Raw genomic sequence first — 19,575 nt, forward strand, 5'->3', positions numbered from 1 at the left:
TTCAGGACGAATATTTGTAATAGACGCCGAGGCAGTTGGATTTAGAGAGTCAAGCACGAGCAAAAGGAACGTAAGTCAATGAGCAAAATAAATTTGGAAGGTTGCTTCAAATCAAGTTGGTCACGTGTCCCATCCTCCCATCACATATCGCACCTACTCGTAGAGCTTGCGTCCTATTTACTACAACAACGATGTTCACAGAGAGAGAGAGAGAGAGAGAGAGAGAGGGAGAGACAGACAGACAGACAGAGAGATGGCGAAGAGCATTGGCGAAGTTGGAGTGGAGGACTTGGTGAAGGCAGGGCTAACGACAGAGGAGGCCCATGAGTTCCAAAGGGTGCTTAAAGACGCAGTTTCTGGAGCCGAAGAGTCAGACCCAAGAGAGGTGTGGCGCCAGCTGGTGGCTCGGAGGGTGCTAAAGCCATGGCACCCACATGGCCTGCACCAGCTGCTCTACCAATCGGTCTATGCTAATTGGGACCCGGCCACCAATGGCCCCCCTCCTTACTGGTTCCCTTCTCTGTATGATTTTTGCTTCTCTCCTTCTGTATATATATATATCCTCCTCTTTCACTGTTCATCGAATTGTTAATTCTTTCTGTTGTACTTTAGTCCCTATAGTTCTGCATTCATTCTAGTTGGGCCCTTTATTTATCTGCCATATATAAGAGGTTTGCAATGGTACTATATATCATCCTCTTTCACTGTTCATTGAATTGTTATTCTTTCTGTTGTACTTTAGTCCCTATAGTTCAGCATTCATTCTAGTTGGGCCCTTTATTTACCTGCCATATATAAGAGGCCTGCAATGGTACTATATATCATCCTCTTTCACCGTTCATTGAATTGTTAATTCTTTCTGTTGTACTCTAGTCCCTGTAGTTCAGCATTCATTCTAGTAGGACCCTTTATTTATTTAACTGCCATTTATAAGAGGTTTGCAATGGTAGTTCACATATGGTATTAATATTTTGGATTTGGATCAGTACAAAATGTTAGAATATATAATTTTTATATTGGTTTATCTTTTTATTATTAGATTATTTTTCATTTTTTATGTGGTTGTAATTAGGACTGAGCAGATCCCCGCAAAACCCGCCCCGCCCCGCAGAAACCGCCCCAACCCTCCCCGCAGAGCCCAAAACCCGCACCCATGGGGCGGGTTTTGGGGCTGTTTTTGGCCCCCCCGCGCGGTGCGGGGCGGGTTGCGGGGGGGACCCTTGAATTTTCTCGGGTCCCCGCCCCGCATATTTAAAAAAAAAAAAAAAAAAAAAAAAAAAAAAAGAGGAAGAAAGCGGCACTCGACAGAAACAAAAACAAACCCTAAGTTCCTTGCGCCGCAGCCCCCTACTGCCCCCTTGCACACGGACTCGATCAGCTTGGACAAGAGCTTGGCCTCGTCGCCGCCGGAGGGGTCGGCCTCGCCGCGGAGGTATCCGTAGGCAATCAGCTTCTGGATGCAATCGACGGCGGGATCGGCGATCTTTAGAACGCCGGAGTTGGCGGCGTTGATGAGCGGGCTGATTATGGACTCGGAATTGGCGAGGGAGTACTCGGTGGTGCCGCCGTCGTGGAGTGGACCTGGGCCTGAGGAATTGGGCTAGGCCTCGGCCTCGGGCTTGGAAGGGGAAGCGAGCTTCTCGACTCGAGGACGGACTTGCAGTCGTGGGCGAGCCTGGATTGCTTGCGCCAAGAAGCGTTCTTGATGATCTTCTCGAGCGCAGGGGAGACCACCTGGCTTAGCCGGGAATCGGCTTCCGAAGAAGCCATTCCCGTGTTCGGAGATTGGAGGGGCGGCTCAATGAATCAGATCTAGAGTGAACAGGAACCGGGGACGGTTTTGCCTTGTGGAAGCTCGGTAAAGGAGGATGTTGCTAGCTCGCCGAGCAACGGTGGGTCAAAACCCGAGGGGATCCCCGCATACCCGCAGGGATCCCCGCCCCTCAACCCCACCCCATCCCCACCCGCCCCGTGCGGGTGCAGGGGGCAATATGCGGGGTGCGGGTTCCCTTTGGGGAACCCGCACCTCTGCGGGGCGGGGGCAAAAAAACCCCATCCCCGCCCCCCCCCCCCCGCCCCATGCTCAGCCCTAGTTGTAATCAAATTCTAGTGATTTTACTACTTTATTTGTATTCTCTATACCTACCACATTTTCCCTTAATAATTTATATTATAAACATTATTAAAAAATAAGAGCAAAATATAACTCTATTGAACTCTTCCCTAATGGTGGACGTAAACGTTTAACACCGAACCACAAAAAAATTCTTGTCCCTTTTTCCTTTTATTTCCGCTATTTTTTCACATTTTACAATTCATCACAAAACTTTCCATTATAGGAACCTAGTAGTGTTTATTCTTAGATTAGGTGCAATTGGTGATAAATGTAAGTAGCATTAACTTGTGCTGCTGCTGTACATTTTTGTTGCCAAAAAGTACTAGTTTGTTCATGACACCGAAAAATACAGAGAAAAGCAAAATAAAGAACAAAACTAGAAGAACAATATCAACTATTCAAACTTAAATAATGAAACTTCACTTTCAAAAAGTATGAGATAATTTCCAAAATCACAAGACAACTACAAAGATTATAATTCTAGATAAAAATTTGAAAACTACCAAGAATAAACAAAAGGATAGTCAAACTCCCCACCCAAAGGAAATCCGCCTTAGGAATACAGAGTTGAAGTGATCACCATTCAAAAAAAAAATTCCGCTTGATAGAAAAATAGCCTGAAATACAGAACACTCACAAAAAGAAAACTGTTCTTCAAAAATAACACAGAGCATCCCTTTACAAAACATTTACATAAACATTAATCTCTTAAATTATAAACGGATCTTCACAGTGGCACGACGATATGTCGCAAAGTCAACATATGGTACATACCCCATAATATGTACCTGATAAATTAGAGTATAACATCTATCTACTATGCAGCGAAAAAACATAAACCTAAAAATCACATCTTAAACATCTATTATAAATTAATCATAATCAAGAGCCAATACTACATCTATCTATTTAAGTTTTTCCTCAAATTAAATACATAACATAGATGACTTTATACAATAATAAGTGACACAGACGTCACAAGCTATACACAAAACCCAAAAAACAGAGGATGCCCATGATCCCGAAATTACAACCGCCGCGGCGAGCTTCGGTCATAATATCTCAAGTGCACCTCTACAACACCATCAACTACGACCGGAGTATTTGCAGCCAAAAGAACATCATCTATACGGTTGTGGGGGTTTGCTACATTCGTATATGTGGAATTGAGCCCACCGTCTTGGCATAAATAAATACACTAAGACCTTAGTGGTATACTATTCACCGAGTTTTCGCAAAGAACCAACTTTTCATTTTTAATCATGCGTACACTATAACAGCTACCAATTTTATAAACTTTTGTTTGAAAAACCCCCATAACTGATACAACAAACATCGACTAATAAAAAACATTTTAAGCATACTATGCAGCTGAGACTTATACGTAGGAGTTCCATTGTTGGAAACAACTACATACATTCTTACCTACTATAATACTTTTGATTCAGTGAGACTTAGAAAACAATAGCATTTAAATTATGCAACCATCCGATAGAAATATACATAAGCTCTTTTCCATTGAGACTCTTATGCATACTAATACGTCTAGCAAACCTACTCATAGTATAAAAACATCATACTCATGAAAACAATGATATACATGCTCATGCAAGTTTCCTCATGGAAATTAATCCAAGCCTCATGGGATCTAACCCAAGTACCTCATGAAAATTAATCCAAGCATCATGAGACTAACCCCAAGTATAGTTTTCCGTGGACTATAAACCTCACTTCAATACATATTTAGCATTCATATGCTTATGCCTCATGCCTCATGCCTTGAAACAATACATTCATTTCTTGAATTATGCCTTTAACACATGCTTTCAATATAAATCCATAAACAATTTAACACATCAATTCTTCAATCAATATTTTCGTAATTTAAATCCCAACAACATCTCACAATCAAATCCTTCAAATCAGTTCAAATCACACTTTTCAGTCACACATCATTTCTCATAAACATCATTGATACTTCAACATAATTGAAATTATTTAAAACATCCAAAACATATTATCAACATACAGTCGGTTCGGATTTATAAAACACATATTTTGCAATTCTATAATATATGAAAATAGTAGTTTCTCAGTGAGTAGAATACTCACCTTAACTGCATTGGACTCATGACTTGAACTCTACATTGGAGAACCCACTGAAGTCTCCAATCCGGACATTATCTTGCAAACATTGGTACCGTTAGACTATGCTATTGAACTCTATATTCTATAACACATAGACTACTTGCGCGCTCACACATCACATTACCCGTTTCAGTCTAGTTAAGTATCCTAAACTATTATTGGGTTAACGTTTAGGTTTAGGTTCTAATGATATCTTTGATTATTAATATAAAGATGTATTTACTATATTCATTAGTTTATCTATTATTGTTATTAACTATAAGTCTTATAGTTGTTTACTTACTATTATTAAGTCACATTATCATAAGGTTCCAATACTATCTAACTTTAGAGTTTACATAGGTATTCCCATAATACTGCTATTTTATTTTTCTTGTCTTAAGGTTATTTAATTGGACAATTTACCAAGCTATGGCATTCACATTTTAACCATTATATTTAATACTTAATCTCTATCATTTACTAACCATCCAAGCAGTTTAGGTTTAGGATTTAACCTTATTTAACATTTTATAATCTTTATGTATTCCATCCATTTCCTATAAGCTTTCATTTACATTCCTCATTTTTCCCCAAGTACTAAGACTATGATCTATTTATCCCACTTATAACTACTATCACTACCCGAGGATCTTATTAGGACTATAACATGAGACTAATCAAAACAATCCAACTCTAAAAAGGGAATTATCTAAAATCTCATTACATAACCAAAACACCTAAATAAACTATAGCAAAGAATTCAATTATTTATCATTGTTAATCCTTTTATAGTTTGTCATTCATTTACTAAGTTAGCAATATATATTGAAGCGATATACATGTATATGTATATGCATATACGCAAACAATACTTAAACCTAATCCATTTGATTACTTTACTATTTGGTTTAAGCCTTTACTTTCTATTACAACATATTTGCTATTGATAGGTTCAAAATTTCATTTTAACCATCTTTTACAAACAACCTCAACTTAATTCTATTCACTAGAAATCAAACATCAAAGAAGACCAACACTTCTTACAAAAGTTACTTCGTTTGGCACCTTTAAAATCACCATAAACCATAATTCAATCAACTCCTACAAGGTCTCCCAACTACATAATTAGAAATCATTATTCTACAACACTTTAACCAATTATTAGTTATTAATATTACCAACTAATAGGGCCAATAATCACCCATAATAATACCTTCAACATTCATGGTTATTTATCAAACACAAGCGAAATCCCTTCTTTACATAACAAGATCAATCTCCTTTAATTGGAATTACCTTCTACCAATATTCCACAACAACTATCATCAATCATTAACAATTACATACTCCAATATCACAATAAAGTCTCAACCAATGGGTATTGATAAATCCAACACAGAGTTAATTTCTTAAACAAACAACTTAAAATCAATTACAACCTTCATCAATAAACCACAATTTACCAATCCAAAAACCAGATTTGAATCCCCTCAAAATACCCATCAAAACTAGCCCAATACCTTCTCCAAAACTCAAACCATAAATTACCAAGCCAAGTCTTGAAACACCACATCAAATATGGCAAGATTTTCCTTCACATCACACCACTAAAATTCCAATAATCATAAGCCACAATCATCTAAGCCAACATCAATTTTATATCCTAAAGAAAATCAACACTTAACATGAACCAACCATAAACACATCCAAAAGCATAGCTCCTAATTAAGAATTCAATCAAAAATACACCCAACTACTAACAATATAACCACCATTTCAATACAAACTTCAAGAACACTAACAACCAAATTCGGATTCCACTAAAATACCCCCAAATCAGTAGCTATAAAGGCCCAAAAGAAAACCTACCACTTCCAACTCAAGAGACCCGAATCAAGCTTCCAAAACAACCAAAATACAACACATTCAGAAATTCCAGCACCCAATCAAACTCCAATAACACTTCTAACTCAGAAATTACGAATCTACAATAACCCAAAGAGAAGACCCATTCGGCTACCACACCCATTAGAACCCTAGATTTCTTCTATCTCAACAAAACTCACATCAAACTCCATTTTCATTAGCATTACTCCTAAAATTATAAATACAACTAGTACCCATTCAAACCCTAGATTATCATCCAAATCAAACCCCTAAAAGAACACCTATGGTTTGCAGAAAATCAGAGAATAAAACCGAAATCCAAAACAAAAGGAAGGGGAAATCTCACCATGACATTTTTTGCATTTTTCCTCTCAAATTTTTCTGCAGAAAATCCTCCCACTCGGCAGCTCCCTCACGGCTCAAGCTCTCTCACGGGTCAACAGGTGCGTGACAAGAGAGGCTAAGGAAGAAGAGAAGGAAGAAATGATGGTTGCAAGTTCGGGCGTGACCGAAGGAAGAAGAAGAGAGAAGAGGGGGAGAGGTGGTTCGGCTGAGTGGGAAGAAGGAAAAGAAAGGCCTTGTTTGAAATCCCCATTCCCATTCCCTCCCCTTCCCTTCACTTCTCCCAAAAAAATATCAATTTCAAAATATTCTTACTTTTTTCACTTTTTATATTACATCAACACTTTTTTTATTACTTTTTAAATAAAAAACTCACTACAATACAAATTTTTCTCACTTTTTCATATAAATTATTTCAACTTTATATCACATCAATCATATTTTTTAACCATTAAAAAAAAATTCCAAAGGAAAGGGAAAGGAAAAGGGGATTTCAAACGGGGCCAAAGAGGAAGAAAGGAAGTGTGCGTGAGTGAGTGAGGGGGAAGGAAGAGGCTAACGCATTAACGTGCGTGGTGAGAGACAGAAAAGTGACAAGGTGACATGCAGCGCGTTGTAGGTGGTTGGGAGGGAATAATGAAATTTTCTCCATCCAATCGAGTAATGCCACGTGGTTGGGATATAATTCTCTCTTATTAAAGCCACCAACTTATTAAAATTACAGTAGGACCATATTTTATAATATTCTTATCATTTGAAAATTAATATTTGACTTCACATTTATTATAACTACGCATTAATAATACAATTATTTATTTATTCTATTAGGACCCATTATTATTATTATTATTGTTATTCTAATTTTATTATTTCATCATATTTACTTTATATAAATATTATCACCTAGAATATAATTATAAATCCTATCTATTTAATAAATGTAAGATATTAATTGTTAAATTACCTATTTATTTTCTTAGACGTTACATACTAAGTTTCCGGTGCTCTCCAAGGAAAATACTTGGAGAAAAAGCGAAAGAAATAATATTCCTAAAATAATCCTCAAAACTTAATTGCCTCTCATTAACACCCGTATCGGATGATTCCAATGATGGGTCAGTTTTTTGTTTTTGGGGCTTAATGATAGGTCAGTTTGATTGTGTGTTGTAATGACTCTGAGGTTGCTTCTTCTTCTTTTTATTTTTTTATTTTTTTATTTTTAATTTTTTTTAATCTAGTCAAAGAGTCTGATTTCTACCCCTAACTGAACATTGTTCTCTCTGTTTTCCAGATTTCACTCTAAACATACAAACTTGGGTCGTTTGATGGAAAAGTATGGTTCAAAACTACTGGGGACATCATACAAGGATCCTATTACAAGTTTTAGCCTCTTTCAGAAGTTCTCTGTTCAGCACCCTGAGGTAAATTATGCTTTTTGGCCCTATACTTCTAGGTACATGCCAAGTTTGATGCAAAATAGTATTTCAAATTAGAGGAATTGAGGTTTGATTCCAATTATGTATATGTCAATGATTTTCAGGCTTACTGGTCAATTGTTCTAAAAGAGCTTGCAGTTTCATTCCGTGATGCCCCAAATTGCATTTTAGATACCACTGACAAATCGAAACATGGAGGAACATGGCTTCCTGGTTCAGTTTTGAATATTGCTGAATGTTGTTTGCTGCCTAGAAGTCATCCAAGGAAAGAGGATAGTAGTTTGGCTGTTGTGTGGAGGGATGAGGGCTGTGATGATTCCAATATTAGTCACATGACGTTGAAAGAATTCCGAGAACGAGTAATGTATGTTCTCACTTGATTCTATTTATCCACAACTGACTGTATTATGCTATTATAAGATGCAATAGAAATGTGTGGTGTTTGAGTGATTTATAAATAGAAATTATAACATTTCTCTCTCTCTCTCTCTCTCTCTCTCGCTGGCTCAATGCCATTGGATATGGAACATAATTCTTTTCCAATATTCTCTTTGAGGGAGTTTAATGCTGTGTTTTTGTTATTGTTTTTGTCTTATAAAATATGCATTCTTTGAGCAAGTACAACAGCACAAAAGTTCTGCACTTTGAACCAGTAACTAGTGCATAATTAGTTGTTTTATTTGTTTTCGGAAGTATTAATTGGCAATCTTGTAAGTGGTGGATCTCTTCATAGTTTTACATGAACCTAACCGGATAGTAATGTGAGACAAGGGAGGAGTAAGGTTGTACTTAGGAGCATGCTTTGAGTTTTTCTCATTTTGGCAAACACAAGCATCATTCCTATCAGTTTCTGTTCTCCTAATGTATAGATTGTTCTTCATTCCTCTTGTCACCTTTGCTAGATCATATCTTAAGGTCCCCCCACCTGCTCCTTTATCGCCTTTCTTTCTGGCTTTGTTGATGTGTTTACAATATGATTCTCAGGTTGGTGGCGAATGCACTGGATGAAATATTTTCAAAGGGTGATGCAATTGCTATTGACATGCCAATGACAGTCAATGCAGTTATCATATATTTGGCAATTATCCTAGCAGGATGTGTTGTTGTATCAATAGCTGACAGCTTTGCAGCAAAGGAAATTGCTACTCGTTTGCGTGTGTCAAAAGCAAAGGGCATCTTCACTCAGGTGATCATTCACTTCCATAAATCACCTATTACATTAAAAATGTGTGTTTGCCTTTGGAAATGAACCAAGTGGCCGCATGTTTTGCTCCCCTTTTCCCCAACGAAAAGAACTAAAAGAAGGTGATTCTTTTATGCTGACTGCTGAGGATATGTACAGTGATAATAATTGAACTAAATCCTCCAATTGGCATTAATATTTTTGTGTGTTAAACTGTCTTCACTGTCTAGTGAACCCCATAAATGAATAAGATGCTCAAAGCCCAAAAGGTGCAAAAATGTTGGTCTGACCATTCTGTATTTTGGATAGTTATTTGATTTTAATTCGATAGGTGATCTACTAAAACATATTGAGCATGAGTGGATTACCAAATTTTACTTTTCAAGAAAAAATTAATCATTTTTTCTCTTCCTCCCCCCCTCCCAATTCTGTCTACCTTGTCATTATAGTAGGGAATCTCATACTGTGATCTTTGTTACTTTTTCGTATGAACAAACTCCAGCTTTTACCAGTTGTATTCTTGTAAGTATCTTCTGTCTGGCATTTGGAGTTCATTAATCAAAGGTTTCCAGAAGAACATCTCTAAGGCATCCAGCCCTATTTCTATGTAGGGCTTCTTCTTGAATCCCTTCTCTCTTACAAATCATAGAACCAAATTTTTGTTGTCCTTCCCCAAGTGTAACTATAAGGCAGTTAATTTTTTTTTTTTTTTTTTTTTTTTTTTTTTTTAAGTAAGAGAAATATCATTAAAAAGCGCAAAGCGCAATCAAGTACACAGGAAGTATACAAGAAAGGCATCTACGAGGAAGAAGAAAACAAAACAAGGAAATCGTTAAAACTAAACACTAAAGGTGCGAGGAACGCCTCCGACCAAGAGTACAAAGAATGAAAGAAAAAGAAAATGAGTTCCTCAATAGTTCTTTTTTTGTCCTCGAACTGTCTATCATTGCGTTCCCTCCACAGGCACCACAAAAGGTAACAAGGGACCATCTTCTACACGACCGCACTCCGAGAGTGACCACCCGTCCACCAGTAAGCGAATAAATCTACCACCCGAAGAGGCATAACCCAAGACATAATGAAGCGATTGAAGATAGCATTCCAAAGAGAGCGTGCAACCTCGCAATGGAGAAAAAGATGGTTCACAGACTCCCCATTCATTTGCACATACAACATCTATCAATCACGATGACACGCTTTTTTCTGAGTTTGTCCAAGGTGAGGATCTTTCCTTGCGCTGCCGTCCAAGCGAAGAAAGCCACTTTCAAAGGAACCTTAGTCCGCCATATACTTTTATAAGGAAAATGAATATCCTCTTTGCAAGACAAAGAAAAAAGAGTGTCTTTCACATGCAATTCTTGGAGAGGGTTTAATTAAGATACTAGTATTTATCCTTGATTTGTAGTTAATTCTTGGAGAGGCTTGTGTTAAGTTCTTACTATTTATAGTATGTTGGACAATGCCCGGACAAAAGGTGAAAGAAAGTTATGGAACTATATCGTGTTTAGTCATGGAACTTCCCTCTGTTTTTTCAAAATTGCCAATGCAACCTGTACTTTGAGTTCTCTCTCTTGTGGGTTTGGGCTTGTACGAACCCAAAAATGAAGTTAAGACAATTTGGCTTCAGTTATCACGTGCTTAGCTTCATGACTAAAGTAATATTTTCAACTTTGAACTAATTTTGATATGTTTCAGTTTACATCTTTAATGTTTATTGTGCTTTGTGTTGAAAATTATTTTTGTCTTCTATTTGAATTCAGGATTACATATTGAGAGGAGGAAGAAAGTTTCCTTTGTACAGGTAAAGACTGACATTCCCTAGTAATGATAGAATTGAAGGGTATAACCATGCTTGTGAATGCTGAACACCCTAGCTGAGCATTAAAAAAATGCTACTTTTTGGGGCAAAAAACAAATGCCAAACATCAATTTCCATTCGAAAATTGCTCTATTCCTTGGCATTTAATTACTTTTTCTTTTCTGAATATTATTACCATGTCGATTGGAGTCTTGAAATGCTTATAGTACACCTTCTGGCATCATCATGACTATTCTTCTCTCTCCTTGCAGTCGAGTTGTAGAAGCTGCTCCATTAAAAGCCATAGTGCTCCCTGCAATTGAGAATGATGTAGGTATTCAGTTAAGAGAACAGGATTTATCATGGAAAGATTTTCTTTCTAGTGCCAATCACCATTCAAGGTACATGTGCAGCAATGGTGTGAGATGCGTCAAACGAACACTTATTAATGAAAATAAAGTTCCACTTTCATATCATCATACTAAGAAAGTCCAATAATTAATTACAGTAATGGCATTCTCTTCTTAGCAGATCAAATAATTACACTCCAGCCTATCAACCAATAGAATCTGTGACTAATATTCTCTTTTCATCTGGAACCACAGGTAGAAAATTGTTCAAGCTCATGCCTTTTTTTAGCTTGATTGTAACATTCCTTTTATAATAATTTTCTAGTTTAATTTTTGGCCTTCATCAGGAGAACCAAAAGCTATTCCATGGACACAACTTTCGCCAATTCGAGGTGCTGCTGATTCGTGGGCTCACATTGATGTTCAAGCTGGAGATGTTTTCTGCTGGCCCACAAATTTGGGATGGGTGATGGGACCAGCTTCAATTTACTCATGCTTTCTAACTGGTGCAACTCTTGCACTCTATCATGGATCACCTCTTGGCCGTGGCTTTGGAAAATTTGTTCAGGTGATGGGGCTTATACATTGATATACTTTCCGGGTCTTTGAGTTTACTTAAATCATTTGAAAAGAAGAATTATGAGGCAAACCATGGAAGCCAGAAAGTGCATGAGAATGAAACCGAGGGGAATAGGCCTTTGGGCGGGGCAGCCCCCTAATTCTTAATCCATCATATTCTTAGAAGAGAAACTCAAGTAGCCATCTAAAGATCCTATTAAGTACTATTTTAGTTGTGATTGCTTAGAATTTGTTTTTAAATTGTTGGAAATTTGACAAACATTTCTCCAGGCTTTCTTGAAGAGAAAAGGTATTAGTTAGGCAAGTGGTATTATGAAAAAAGGACAAAAAAGAGACATTTACTTGACCCTGCAGGAATAACAAGCTTCTGTGTACAAGTGTATAAAAGTCAGACAATAGTAGTAATATGATTTGCAATTAGCACCCTCTGTCCAAATACCACCTTAATGTTTATATTACTTTTGTTCAGGATGCAGGAGTGACTATTTTGGGTACAGTTCCAAGCTTAGTAAAAGCTTGGAAGAATACACAGTGTTTGAAAGGCCTAGATTGGACGAGGATAAAGTAAAATCTCTTTGCACTTTAGAGAAACCATCTTTGCATATTACTACAAGAAAAAGAACTTAGAAATTGATTTGTGCAGATCATTTGCATCCACTGGGGAAGTGTCCAACATTGACGATGACCTTTGGCTTTCTTCAAGAGCTTACTACAAACCTGTTATCGAATGCTGTGGCGGTACAGAACTTGCATCATGTTATATTCAAGGTAGTCCACTGCAGCCGCAAGTTTTTGGAGCCTTTAGCGCAGCATCGCTGACAACAGGCTTTGTCATCCTTAATGAACATGGAATACCATATGTAAGAATATTTTCTGGATGGGTTGACTTTGTGATTCATTTTCTTTTGATACTGTTGCAATCATCAGTCTGTCACTAGATCAGATCACCCTGGTACTTGGTTGTACTCTGATATTGTAGTGACTGTTGATGGGTATCTGCTGAGGGATTGCAACAACTCTGGTCAATGGTCATAATGAAATTGGATGAGGAGAATGCTAAATTACTACTTATTCCAAAATATTAAGCTGATATAAAAGAATAGATTTAATCATATAATTGATATTCCAACACTCTTATCACGTGTGGGCTCAAACTCTCACCCCTTAATAAGTGTAACCTGACACATGAAATATTTAATTGAAATGTGAGGTAAATGATAGAGATGATGTTCGAACTCAAGACCTTCGCTCTAATATCATGTTAAATCACCTCTTATCCAAAAATCTTAAGTTTATAGAAAATAATAGATTTAATCATATAATTAATATTCTAACAAAGAAGCCAAGCGAAATGACCAATACTTAAAATACTTAAAAGATTATATTGTACATGGATATATCTGACCTCTTTGACCTCTATGACAGCCTGATGATCAAGCTTGTGTTGGCGAAGTGGGCCTCTTCCCTATATACATGGGAGCAACTGATAGATTGCTTAATGCTGATCATGAGAATGTTTACTTCAAGGGAATGCCAATGTACAAAGGAATGGTATGCTTATACCTGCCTATTTTAGAATACTTGCATACTTCTTTGTATGCCTAATTGTAATATCATATAAGATATATCAGATACAGACACATAGAACGAGATACCCATTTGAGAATATTTGTTGTTTCTTCCCCAGAAAGCAGCATCATTAGTGCCATTACCCTATTGGGGACCAATTACCTAGACTATAAGATGCAGTTCCCTTTTATATGGATCTCTCGGTCTGCTAACTGGGTTATAAGTATCTTGAGACTGGGTGCATATGTGTTTGGGTTTTAAGGGACTCGAAATTGATTGTCTCCCATTTCTCTAGATAGCAGATGTAGAAGCATAATATATTCTGCTTGGTGAGTTATGTGATTGAAGGTGGCTTGCATCCTATTATAACTTGATACATGCTTTGACAGCGCCTCAGGAGACATGGGGATATCATTAAGAGAACTGTTGGAGGCTATTTGATTGTACAGGGCAGGGCTGACGACACCATGAACCTTGGAGGCATTAAGGTACCATGTTCACCAATCCCCTCATTTTTTATTTGATCTTCGACAATGACCCTGCTATATGCTGTGGACTAACTGGTGGAAGACAAAGGTCTAAATTTTTATCAAACATGGGTTGCATTAAGTCAACTGGAAAGGAAGCCTTGACATTTGAATCTTGCCAAATAAGTTCTTGATATGTAGCACACTTAATCATACTTGAATTAGCTTCAACTAACTGAATCATCACCTTTTTCCTTTTTTTAAATTGGTATTTTTTAGACAAATTTTTGAAATATTGAGAAACTTTGATATTTCTTGATATGCAGATAAGTTCCATTGAAATTGAGCGTGTGTGTGACCGTGCTGATGAAAGCATCTTGGAGACTGCTGCAGTAAGTGTTGCACCAGTATATGGTGGTCCAGAACAGTTGGTTATATTTGTAGTATTAAAGAAGGGGTTTAATGCTAAACCAGATGAGTTGAAGAGTAAATTCTCAAGAGCCATTCAAAGCAACCTCAACCCTTTGTTTAAGGTTTGACTCTTATGCCATTCTATTCAAATCCCTTACAATTAATTTTAAATTTTACTATCACCTAATCATTCTTCTCGGTTAAATTCATACTTTAAATTTAAGAGTCACCTTTTGGACTTTTATGATTCAAATAATGTTGACAGAAAATCAAAATTGTTTCATCTTTCCAAATTCTAATGAAACTGTGAATGCTATTATACTAGACTCACACCAGATGCTATGAACAGTTTCACCACTCATTTCAAATGATATGTAGAAGAGAGGGAACTGATTTCAATTCTATGGCGGTTTCCCCAAATTGGCCTATATTATTTCATAAGTTATTGATCCAATTTCTCCAACTCCTTTTAACTGATTAACAGGTAAACAATGTTATGATTGCTCCAGAGTTTCCCAGAACAGCTTCTAACAAGTTACTGAGAAGGGTTCTTAGAGACCAAATTAAGCATGAGATTCCAATATGGAGTAGAATTTAGCGGCGAAATTGTCATTGGAGCATCAAATCTCAGCAATCCATTCATGTGAGGTTCCTTTTGAGATGCTTGAACTGAAGTATGTACACACAAAAAAGAAGTGGTTGATAAACATGACACGTCGAGAGAAAAAAATCCTTGATGGCATTGTTTTTGTTGTTAATAAATCAGGAGTCTATATGATGATATACTATAATGTTAGGTTCATATAGTCGCAGATTGTGAGTTGTAACTGGCTTCAATATAACCTATTGGCAAATGAAGTAACTGGCTGACAACATAGAGTGAACTAAATATCTTTATTTTATCACAAGCAACACAATTAAACAATTACAATATTACTGTCTTGTGGTAGGCTTGGCCTGCATCCGATCTTATATCACAATCTCATGGCTCGAAGCTTGGTTCTTGCTTATCACTGATTGTTTTCCCCCTCAGAGGATGCTGTTGGTAGCTCCTCATTTAATTACATATTGGTGGTTTCATTGGCAAGGCTGATTTCTAATTAGCAGGAAAATTTTGAATTAGATATGGAGTCACGACGATCAAGACATATCAGGTAGTAATCATTGTTTCTTGTATGAGGAGTTTAAATCAGTTTTGCTGGATTGAGGGGTTAAATCACCCTTATCCCAATGAAGTGTCGATTTAAGGTTCAAACTTAGTATTTCAGTTCCGATACCATGAGAGTTTGGCACAAATGAGGTTGAAGTAAATCAGCCTTGAACCTACCACTGAGGGTGATGGTCTAGTGGTAAAAGCTTAGGAGGCTAGGTAGTAAAGGGATCGAGTTTCGAGGGCGACGGTGTGACGTTTCTTGTTCCTTTGATGGTCCTACTCATGATCAACTCTCAATAGGGCTGGGATTAAGTTATGGCTCAATCGGCTTGAATGAGGGCCTACGGATCCCTCACCTTGGTGGGTCTATTTAGGCCTCTCCAATCATAGGTTCCTCAGCAGATAAGAGGCTATGATGGTCAGGCCCAAGTAGGGTTGCCACGACCTATCTTCCCTCTCCTACCCTTTTTTTAATAGAATATATACATATCAGGCTTGAACTTTATTGAACCCATTCGGAGAAATCTTTGTAGTTTCATCATTCTTTCATGTTGAGTCTCTTCGTTAGGGCATCTAGATGGCTGCATAACAACAAGCTCAAAACTGTGCACTGTGCAGGGATTCCATTGATTCATTTTTAAAAGAAAACTATTATAATTAGTGCATAGAAACAGTAAACACATTTATTCGAATTACAAACGTACAAACATTGTATGGTCCATGTATCTTAAAAAAGAAGAATCAAGGCGAAACCACCTTTTTAGCAAAGAAAAACCCTCCGGTCCTTCCAGACTCGGTGGTTTTTCATCACAATTATTTTAATTGCAACAGAACAACCTCGGAAAAAAAAAAAAAAAAAAAAAAACATCATATTTTTGCAAATTCAACTGTGTTCTTCCCATCATGAGCCTTCCTGAAAAAATGTTTGACATAATCTGAATACAGAACTTGCTTATATGCTGCTTCCTCCCCTCCCTCGAGAACTTCAGGGAAAGGACCAATCATGTCACATGGCCTGGGGTTCACGAAAATGGGAACTGAAATCCTGTTCCTGCTCCCATTGGCAACCACACGGTGCTCAATGCTCTTGTATCGACCGTTGCTCATTATTTGCAGAGCATCACCGACATTGATCACAAGGGACCCACTTACAGGTGGAACATGGATCCACCTGTCGTTGTCTCCTCGCACATAAAGTCCACCAATGTCGTCTTGAAGGAGGATGGTGAGAGTTGAGACATCAGAATGACGTCCTACTCCCACTGTGAGCTCAGGGTTAGGACAAGTGGGATAGTAGTTAAGGTTAATCCTCTTTGAACCCATTAACAGTGATTCTTTCATTTCATCAATTTCTTTCACATTTAATCTCTTCATTAGCGCCTCTAATAGCCGTTTGATAACAACTTCAGAACTCTTCATGTACTCAAGCACTTGATCCCTGAAAGTAAGCAATAATTAGTCCGCAGCAACTATATACATGCATAAATACAATTAACCTAACAAAATATGCATGCATGCATGCATCTATAGAGATATTCATAGTTTGTAATACCATTTCTTAGAGGCCCACTCAAGCCCGGTAAGTCAGCCCCACCCGAGGGAACCACTAACCGATAATACTCTGACTGCCAGTCATTTGTCCAAGGATACGTGATAAGAGAACCATAGAAGGAAGGGTATTCCCCTTTAATGGTCTTACCTATTTAGACTTGGCTCAATAAGGAAATGATCCGTTAGAATACCCTTAAGAAAAGCTATTCATGAGAATATACAACCTCTATGTTGGACACTTGACCTCTTGCATGTTCTTGTCATATTAAACTTATTTATCATAATTAACAAGGACAATCTTATAAATAAAGGTGACAGACCCTATTATGAAATATGCACACTTTCCTTTCTCACTCTGTTGTTTAACAAATTCTCTCTTCTAAACACCTTGCTGACTTAAAATTAGGCATCAGAGTGTTCTCTACCCAGTGAGTCATGCATCATTGTTTGTTTTTTTGTCTTTGACCTCATGATTAGACCACCTAATTAAATGCGATCAACTGTACGAGCAATATGTAATTGTATATGCATGTATTTATGCTATGTTTGTAAAAAAATTGAAAATAATAATAAATAAAAAATCTATTTTTTTCAATAGATCGATCTATGTTATATATTTGATGTGTAAACAAAATGTGCAAAGTTATATAAATTAAACTCTGTTACCGGCACACAGGAGGCCACAATGCAGAGGCCTCATCCTCTGAAACATAGAAGAGGCTCAGGTAATCTTTCCATTCAAGAGCCTTCTCTGCTTCAGGAGTAAAGCTTGTGCCAAACCGCACATTTTTGGAAGGTGAATTCTCTTTTAAAAACCTCCTCTTCTCCTCAGCTGGCAACCCAAAGAACCTATGCGTTGCCTCCTTCACACTCTCGAGCACTTCAATGGGCACTCCATGGTTAGTAATCTGAAAGAAACCCCACTTCTCTGCTGCATTGCAGATTGATTCTGCCACGTTTGGGTCGTCCCAGCTTGACATGTCGATGATGGGTATAGACTGTTGGGGCATGATTTGGCTCGCACTGATCCTTTCTTCTAGGGGTTGGATATATTGCTTAGGAAGGCTTTTGAGACCCATTTCGGAGAGACCCTTTACTCCATTGCCTTCGCTTATGATAAAGTCAGTGATTTCTGAGGAGTCGGTGATTGGTGCAGAAATTGTTGGAGCCATTTTGTATGGCTTGAAAAAAGAGAAGACGGGAGATATATGTTTGGTGGAGCAATTTGTATGGCGTCAATAGCTATATTTATAAAGCACTATCTTATCTTCTGTGCTTCACCAACTCACATGGCAATCTGCAGGCCTTGTTAATCTTTGGTCAGGCACTGAATCACTGATCAAAGCTAATTAATGCTCTAGTGAATTTTGTTGTGTTTTATTTGTTTTTAAAGGTAGTTTCGTAATATTTTGCTATTAGGATTAGGTTTTAATCATTGCAGCCTATAAAAAAGGCATGCTTGGACTTGTTTTTCTTCATTTTTTTGTTGGATATATATATATATATATATATATATATATATATTTCTCTCTCTCTTTGAGTGTTTTCGATCTCCATATATCATGGCCTAATTGGAAAACTCATTAAAAATGTTTGGTTGCTCGCTTCATGCTTCTTGCGCTTCATATTTAGAGAGATCACATCATCAGCTTATTAGTGGAAAAATATAAAAATAAATAAATTGTGTAAGCCACCAACCCCAATGGAGTGGTTTCTCGTGTTAATTCGGGCCTATTTATTCAGACAGGTATCTGGACACCGTAAGCGTCACTTTTTGAGCTATTCGACTATCTTTGTGAGTAGAAACACTGATTTAATAGTTGTCATTTCTCTTTTGATAGCTCCACTTATTTATAGTACCAAAACATTTTAATTCAGTTTAAAAGTCATCCTCTCTTTGATTCAACCACAAAATCGTTAGTAAGAAAAAGTCTTCAATAACTTATATACAAATAATTAAGATTATACTTAAGTCATGTAGAATACTTACAATGATACCATTAAAGATATAAGTTGATCCCTTACAGCAGCATTCATCCAAAATCATTGTTATGTTGTGTCATCTTTGTTTCTGGTCACCATTAGATTTTGGTCCTCCTGCGTATGGGTATTGAATATTTCGAATATGAATAATATTCTGAATCTGTTTGTGAATTTCAAGGTAATGAAAATGTGTTTGGATGTTGAATAAAATTCAGTTTCTTTTTGAATATGTGTTTGGGTGTTGAATTTTGAGATTGGAAAAAAGTATTTTTTTAATGATAAAAAGTGATTAGAAATGATTGGATTGTATGAAAAGTTGTGTATAATGATTGGTGTTATAAAAATAAGTGTTAAATTTTTGAAAAATAATTAAAACTAATAAAAAAAACTAAACAAAATAATTAAAACCAATAATAAATAAATAAATAACTATAAAAAATAACAAAACTAATAATAAAAAAAACTGTTAAAAAAATTAAAATTAAAAACTAAAAAAAACTAAACTTTTATTTTTATTTTTATTTTTGAGAAAATAAAATAAAATACAGTGTTTTGGGGTGGCCGCGCGCCACCCCCGACCCCCCAAGGATGGCTTTCGGGCCACCCCGAAATCCACTTGG

General features: G+C 36.9%; 2 protein-coding genes across 5 annotated transcripts; one reads left to right on the top strand and one right to left on the bottom strand.

The window, feature by feature from the left end:
• Positions 1-214: 214 nt before the first annotated feature.
• LOC133877780 (probable CoA ligase CCL12) lies at positions 215-15,199 on the top strand. Of its 4 annotated transcripts, none has more exons than XM_062316186.1 (14): positions 215-522; positions 7,767-7,896; positions 8,016-8,275; positions 8,896-9,097; positions 10,855-10,895; positions 11,165-11,293; positions 11,421-11,497; positions 11,590-11,810; positions 12,291-12,385; positions 12,465-12,681; positions 13,247-13,372; positions 13,780-13,878; positions 14,184-14,390; positions 14,753-15,199. In XM_062316186.1, exons 1-14 carry the CDS (start codon positions 254-256, stop codon positions 14,864-14,866), a joined length of 2,187 nt encoding a protein of 728 aa, XP_062172170.1. In that variant the 5' UTR covers positions 215-253; the 3' UTR covers positions 14,867-15,199. The 4 variants fall into 4 exon arrangements, with proteins under 4 accessions (XP_062172170.1, XP_062172172.1, XP_062172174.1 ...); XM_062316188.1 differs by having other exon boundaries at positions 11,424-11,497; XM_062316190.1 differs by lacking the exon at positions 215-522 and adding an exon at positions 7,478-7,622.
• Positions 15,200-16,051: 852 nt separating this feature from the next.
• Positions 16,052-18,209, bottom strand: LOC133877176 (feruloyl CoA ortho-hydroxylase F6H1-3). Its single transcript, XM_062315424.1, has 2 exons — positions 17,639-18,209; positions 16,052-16,859 (listed from the first exon to the last, which is right to left on the bottom strand). Exons 1-2 carry the CDS (start codon positions 18,142-18,144, stop codon positions 16,289-16,291), a joined length of 1,077 nt encoding a protein of 358 aa, XP_062171408.1. The 5' UTR covers positions 18,145-18,209; the 3' UTR covers positions 16,052-16,288.
• Between the last annotated feature and the right edge of the window lie 1,366 nt (positions 18,210-19,575).

The sequence above is a fragment of the Alnus glutinosa genome, chromosome 9 (assembly GCF_958979055.1).
Source record: "Alnus glutinosa chromosome 9, dhAlnGlut1.1, whole genome shotgun sequence".
Taxonomy (NCBI): domain Eukaryota; kingdom Viridiplantae; phylum Streptophyta; class Magnoliopsida; order Fagales; family Betulaceae; genus Alnus; species Alnus glutinosa.

Excerpts from the sequence above, each read along its gene's own strand:
- LOC133877780 (XM_062316186.1), top strand. The coding sequence starts at position 254 with ATGGCGAAGAGCATTGGCGAAGTTGGAGTGGAGGACTTGGTGAAGGCA. Across the intron at positions 11,811-12,290 it reads GCTTTGGAAAATTTGTTCAG|GATGCAGGAGTGACTATTTT; the intron begins GTGATGGGGCTT and ends ACTTTTGTTCAG. Across the intron at positions 12,682-13,246 it reads ATGAACATGGAATACCATAT|CCTGATGATCAAGCTTGTGT; the intron begins GTAAGAATATTT and ends CCTCTATGACAG.
- LOC133877176 (XM_062315424.1), bottom strand. The coding sequence starts at position 18,144 with ATGGCTCCAACAATTTCTGCACCAATCACCGACTCCTCAGAAATCACT. Across the intron at positions 16,860-17,638 it reads TTGTGGCCTCCTGTGTGCCG|GGATCAAGTGCTTGAGTACA; the intron begins GTAACAGAGTTT and ends GCTTACTTTCAG.